The sequence below is a fragment of the Morus notabilis genome, unplaced genomic scaffold (assembly GCF_000414095.1).
Source record: "Morus notabilis unplaced genomic scaffold, ASM41409v2 Scaffold1154, whole genome shotgun sequence".
Classification (NCBI taxonomy): Eukaryota; Viridiplantae; Streptophyta; class Magnoliopsida; order Rosales; family Moraceae; genus Morus; species Morus notabilis.
This window is the reverse complement of record NW_010359557.1, coordinates 1-6,923: the sequence shown is the minus strand read 5'-3', so window position 1 is coordinate 6,923 and position 6,923 is coordinate 1. Positions and strand designations below refer to the sequence as shown.

General features: G+C 35.1%; 1 protein-coding gene across 1 annotated transcript; it reads left to right on the top strand.

Annotated features, from left to right (window-relative positions):
* Nucleotides 1-1,418: 1,418 nt before the first annotated feature.
* LOC21399280 (pentatricopeptide repeat-containing protein At3g24000, mitochondrial) lies at nucleotides 1,419-4,836 on the top strand. Its single transcript, XM_010094713.2, has one exon. It carries the CDS (start codon nucleotides 1,796-1,798, stop codon nucleotides 4,568-4,570), a length of 2,775 nt encoding a protein of 924 aa, XP_010093015.2. The 5' UTR covers nucleotides 1,419-1,795; the 3' UTR covers nucleotides 4,571-4,836.
* Nucleotides 4,837-6,923: the final 2,087 nt, after the last annotated feature.

The following is a 6,923-nucleotide window of genomic DNA, read 5'->3' as shown; positions in this document are numbered from 1 at the left end:
TACACACAACATATATATACATGCATATTTGTGTATATATATCACACAAATATGTGTATATATATTCACATATATATTATATATATAGCCGCCAATAAATAAAGAAAAGCTCGTCATTTAAATCAAGGGAGAAGTTAGCAGTAATAATGATGTATGTTAGAATTTTAACAACGAAGATTGGTGTATTTATAAGCAAAGCTTAAGGGGATATTTTATTAATGAGAGTACGTATGACAATATGGACTACTATTTAAATTAGTACAGAGATCGAGTTTCTGACTTCGCCGATTGGGCTATTTATCTAGAATTATTTGTCATATTATAGCCTCAAAATCATCTTTTATTGATGGTTAAATAAAGTTTAAATGCTTTCCAAAATATGCAATTTGTGAATAAAAGACATCATTCAAATGAAGGGAAAAACATACTCTTAAGTAGGCTAATGATACAAGCCTGGATAAAGTGAAAAGTTAGCATTAATATAGCAATAATCCGCAATGTCCTTAAAAAAGAAAAGGTAAGGTAATCTAGAAAATAAAGAACAAAATAGTAGAAAAGAAAGATTTGAGAAATTTTATGTGGTTATCAGGAATTTCATTCATTTAATAATTTTTTAATGATTTACAATGAGCTTGTACAAGAGTATAAATAGGAATGGTTTACAAGATGTCAATAAGTGATATTTTCCCCCAATTAGGTAAGTTTTCTAAATTTCCTTTGATGACACCTAATGACAACTCATGTACAAATCATTATATAATAAGAAATCAATCAAAATATTTTCCAAATCTCAACACTCCTCAAATTATTGCATCACCAACTTAGAAAATAGAAATGATGGAGTGCAAATCTTCAATCTTTAATGGGATCACAGATCTTTTTTTACTGTAATTTACCGATACGTGATCTTCGACGGTATGGATTTATATATTAATTATAATTTGAAGGTATACTTTTGATGAGATTAAAGACTGATGGTATATTTTTTTAATAAACATAAAATACAGGTTAAATATGTAAATATTCCAACTTTAAATTTAGACAATCAACCCTGAAGTTGTAAATTTATTGTAATATGCCCCATTTTATTAATTTTGTTCAATTTTTTTATTAGATTTAAAGGATTAAAAGTTCAGAAATTAAAAGATTTGTGTTACATTTGAATTGAGATGTTAAAATTTCTCACTGGACATGCTTTTCGACACTAATTTAACATAATTGTTGTCAAAATGGAGTATATTGCGATAACTTTATAAGTTGAGGATGCAATTTTTTAAAATTAAAAGTTTAAGGTGTAATTTGCTAAATAACGATAAATTTTGGGGGGCTGTTTAGTAATTTTACTAACTCACAAGGGCTGAAGCGACGGCCCAAAAGCTAGAGACAAAGGAGAGAAAAAGGACAAACAACCCAAGGTTTTGTTTCCAACGACGAAGAAGAATCAAAGCTGGCTGGGTTTAGCAAAATACTCTCAGGCTCAGCTCGAACATCTCATCTTCCAAAACAACCCACTTCTCTCCACATATTTTACCGCACAAACTACTTAAGCGCGCAAGTTTTCTCAGCCCCATGCCTAGAAGAGGTCGCAAACTATGGCATCAAATGCCTTTCTCTTCACCCCAACCACGAAATCTCGAGCTTTCCTCGAAAGGGTTTCTCGGAAATCACCAGAGAGATAACCGGCAGAGCCTTACACGGGCTTTGTTTGAAGGGGTTTGTGCCGTTCGGCGTGTTCTATTCGAATACTTTGGTTAACTTGTATGCTAAGTTTGGTCGTTTGAAACAAGCACGCTACATGTTCGATGAAATGTCTGAGAGAAATGATGCTTCTTGGAATACAATGATGTCGGGTTATGTCCGAGGGCGTGAGTATTCCAAGGCCATTGAGTTCTTCCAAGAGATGCTTGAAGGTGGTGTTAAGTCAAGTGGGTTTTTGATGGCTAGTTTAGTTACGGCGTGTGATAAGTCAGGTTCGATGTTCGGTGAAGGATTGCAAGTACATGGCTTTGTTGTTAAGGTCGGTTTAATGAGTGATGTTTTTGTGGGAACGTCTCTGTTGCATTATTATGGCACCTATGGACTTGTTTCTGATGCGCATAAGCTCTTTGAGGAAATGCCGGAACGTAATGTTGTCACTTGGACATCATTAATGGTCGGGCATTCGGATGGTGGAGAATCGGAGAAAGTTATAGAAATGTATAGGAGTATGAGGCGTGAGAGCGTATGTTGCAATGAGAACACAATTGCTCTGGTTTTGAAAACTTGTGGGACGCTTGAGGATGAATTATTAGGTCTTCAAGTTCTAGGAAATGTTGTAAAGTCCGGTCTTGATACTAATGTTTCGGTGGGGAACTCGCTTATAGCCATGTATGGTAGCTGTGGTAATGTTAAGGAGGCTTGCCGTGTGTTCAATGACATGGATGAACGTGACACAATCTCGTGGAATTCGATTATATCTGCTAATGCTCAAAATGGGCTTTGTGAAGAATCTTTAAGGTATTTCTATTGGATGCGGCATGTTCATAAGGAAGTGAATTCTAGCACGGTTTCGTCCTTGTTAACGGTCAGCAGTTCTGTAGATAACTTGAAGTGGGGCCGAGGAATTCATGGACTAGTTGTAAAATCAGGATTGGAGTCAAATGTCTGTGTTGGAAATTCTCTTTTAAAGATGTATTCTGAGGCTGGAAGATGGAAAGATGCGGAGTCGTTTTTCCAAAGAATGCCACAGAAGGACTTAATATCGTGGAACTCCATGGTAGCGTGCTATGCTCAGAATGAGGAAAGCCAAAAAGCATTGAACTTTTTTGCTGATATGCGTCGGGTGATAAAAACTATGAGCTATGTGACTATAACGAGCGCATTGGCTGCTTGTTCAAACCTGGAATTCATAGCAGAGGGCAAGATACTTCATGCTGTTGCAGTACTATCTGGCCTACAAGCCAATATAGTCATTGGCAATGCACTAGTTACCATGTATGGAAAATCTGGTGTGATGGCAGAAGCGAGAAAAGTATCAACAATAATGCCGAAGCGGGATGAAGTAACTTGGAACGCCCTCATCGGTTGTCATGCTGAGAATGAAGAAGCAAATGAGTCGTTGAAAGCTTTTAACATGATGAGAAAAGAAGGTATTCGAGAGAATTACATTACAATTGTTAATGTTCTTGGCGCTTTCTCAACTCCTGACTGTTTACAAAAACAGGGGATGCCCATTCATGCGTATATAGTTCGGACAGGATTTGATTCGGATAAATTTGTGCAGACTTCACTTATAACAATGTATGCCAAGTGTGGGGATTTACATTCCAGTAGCTTCATGTTTGATGGATTATCTACTAAGCGCTCGATCACTTGGAATGCGATTATTGCTGCAAATGCTCATCATGGCTGTGGAGAAGAAGCTTTAAAACTCATCATGAAGATGAGAAACGCTGGATTGTTGTTAGATCAGTTCAGCTTATCGGTTGCACTTTCTGTAAGTGCCGACTTAGCTATATTAGAGGAAGGCCAACAACTACATGGACTAGTTATAAAACTCGGTTTTGAGTTGGATCATTATGTGACAAACACAGCAATGGATATGTATGGAAAATGTGGAGAAATGGATGATGTCTTAAGGATACTTTCCCCGCCTTTTATAAGGACGCGGTTATCATGGAACATACTGATTTCATCTTATGCCAGACATGGGTGTTTCAACAAGGCTAGGGAGACTTTTCAAGAAATGCTAAAATGGGGAGAGAAACCCGACCATGTCACCTTTGTCTCGCTTTTATCCGCATGCAGTCATGGCGGTTTGGTAGATGAGGGTCTTGAATACTATGCTTCAATGAAAACAAAGTTCGGTGTCCCACCAGCAATAGAGCATTGCGTGTGCATAATCGATCTTCTTGGTAGATCAGGAAGACTTTCTGATGCCGAAGACTTCATCAAAGATATGCCTGTACCACCAAATGACTTTGTCTGGCGTAGCTTGTTGGCATCATGCAAGATCCATCAGAATTTGGAGCTAGGGAAGAAAGCTGCGGACAAGCTTTTGGAGTTGGACCCATCAGATGATTCGGCTTATATTCTTTATTCAAATGTCTGTGCAACTAGTGGTAGATGGGATGTTGTAGAGAATGTAAGGACTAAAATGGGATCAAACAACATAAAGAAACAACCCGCTTGTAGTTGGGTCAAGTCGAAAAACCAGATAAGTAAGTTTGGGATGGGAGAGAAGTCCCATCCTCAAAATGTCCAAATTTATGCCAAGTTAGGGGAGCTCATGAAGACGATTCGAGAAGCGGGTTATGTCGTGGATACGAGTTATGCGCTTCAAGACACAGATGAGGAGCAAAAGGAGCAAAATCTTTGGAACCACAGTGAGAGAATTGCCCTTGCATATGCATTGATCAGCACTCCAGAAGGTTCACCCATTAGGATTTTCAAGAACCTGAGAGTTTGTGGTGATTGCCATTCTGTTTACAAGTTTGTGAGTGGGATTGTGGGGAGGAAAATCATGTTGAGAGACCCTTTCAGGTTTCACCATTTTAGTGATGGAAAGTGTTCTTGTTCTGACTATTGGTAATCAAACTATTAGTTAGCAACCCTTCTATTGATATGCCTTCTTTTCAAGTTTTGCTTAGTGTCAAAAAAGAAAAAAGAAAAAAGAACCATGTTTTTTTTTTCTTTAACGACACTGCGTTGCATTACAACAATGGTAGCATACTACTTGTATTCCTTTAAGTACTCTGCAGAAAGAAAGGCGGACCCCAAGTGCAAAGAGGTTCCCGCATTATGACAGGTTCGGGGGAAAGTTCAATCTCATATGTACGCGGCTTTATCCCCCGAAAGAGAGGCCGTTTCCAGGATTCAAATCCTGGACCTTGGGTGCAAATACAAGCGCTCCCAGTGCTAAAACCATTATCAACCGTGTATTTTTTTTTCTCCGTTTTGTTAGGACATGATCGAACCTGCATTACAACAATAATGACCCTATTCCTTTATATTATTTAATCTCAAATTTGTCCTTAAAATTCAATTACCAACCTTCGTCTAACTATTAAAACTATGCAAAACAACTAAAAAATCAAAAAGAAAAAACCACAACCCACAAGGTAGTTCCACCTACTAGGTGACCAAAATCATTTTTCACGGGATTATGGGCTAAGGAAAAAATTTTAAAAAAAAAAATTCTGAAGGGGGGGAAGTTCTGGAGATTAAAAAAAAAAAAAAAAAAAAAAAAAAAAAAAAAAAAAAAAAAAAAATCCTACAAGATCAAGGGGAAAGAAAAGGTAAATAAAAAAAAAAATCCATTTTCTTTTCTTAATCCCTTGTTAGAGACTTTTGCAATATAGGTCATCAAATTTTATGTTTTTGACGTTCAGGTCTTTACTACTCTTAAATCGCCAAACTCTTGGCAATCCCGATCGATTTCTAGGGATACAGAAATAAAAGGTCCTTTTGTAAGGAATTTTTTTTTTTTTTAAAATAGCTGAAATTTTGTAAAATTAGCAAAATATCATTTCTTTTATTAACTTAATAGTTAATTACTGATTAACTTAGTAGTCAATCATTGATTGACTTAATAATCAATCACTGACTAACTCAATAGTTTTTCATTACTAATCAATATCAATTAATAATTAACATAAATTAATTGATAATTAATTAATTTCGATCAACAAATTACATGTTTATTAATGTTAAATCATTAGTAAATTATAATAATAAATCAATCAATCAGTTTGTCAATTATTGATTGACTACTGAAAAAAAATTACTTTTGCTCCCATAAAAAAAAAAAAGATCGGCCATTTATCTAAAAAATAAAAAGTTCAGTCATTTATTAAAAAAGTGACTAAAAACAACCATTTACTTGATTTTTTCTAATTTTCTATTGTCAATAGTATTGTTCTCACAAATTAAATTAATCAGTGATAAACTTAAGTCAATCAGTAATTAACCGCTAGTCAATCAGTGATTGACTACTAGTCAATCAGTGATTGACTATTTAATTAATAAAAAATAGCCATTTTGTTAATTTTACAAAACTTTGACTATTTCTTAAAAAAAAATCTTAAAAAGGGTCATTTGCCTCTTATATTCCTTAAAAAAATACCAGCTATTTGAAGTTTTATCTATTATCCTTATCATAAGTCTTTATTTAATTAATCCCAATCATTTAAAACTATCCCAAGTCATAAAACCATCCCAACTTGCTACAGCCAGAGAAGAGAAAACCCTTCCAATAAGAGATTGCTGACATAACGCAACTCTCTTTTGGTAAACATTCTCTGAATTTTTTTTACCTCCGATTGTGGAATTTTTGTCATATTAAAAGTTGGTTATGTGTGACTCTTAGTTAAAGCAAATCCTAACAGAGTGTTCTCTCACGCCACATCATCAGATTTAAATAATAAGAAAAATTCATTATCGTCTATTATTAAAAAAAAAAATCATCATTATAAATCGTGATTAAATTACAATTTAGACTCGTGAATTTTCCTCAACCGGCTAAGAGTCACACAAAACCAGCTTTTGATAGTTTGTGTTGGTGAAAATTTTAGAGAATGTTTACCAACATATAGTTGCATTATGTAAGCAATCTCTTATTGGAAGGGTTTTCTAATCCAAATGAGAGCAACCATGAAAGATAGCCGATCTCCGAAATAAATTGGATCTGGCCTTTTTACAGCCGGAGACTCATGAACGGTCATCAAAGAAGTTAATATATTTGAGCACCGCAAAACAGGACAAATTTACAACTATGCCAAGTCATAAAACCATTCCAACTTGCTATAGCCGGTTGCAAACATACAAAATTAATTAAAAATTCATCAATAATCAATTAGACCCATCAGTTAAGCACCTAAAACAAAACATCACTATATTGTTAACTTTTTTGTCATATAAAGGTTAAACCAATCAAAATAGTAAAA

Excerpts from the sequence above, each read along its gene's own strand:
- LOC21399280 (XM_010094713.2), top strand. The coding sequence starts at position 1,796 with ATGTTCGATGAAATGTCTGAGAGAAATGATGCTTCTTGGAATACAATG.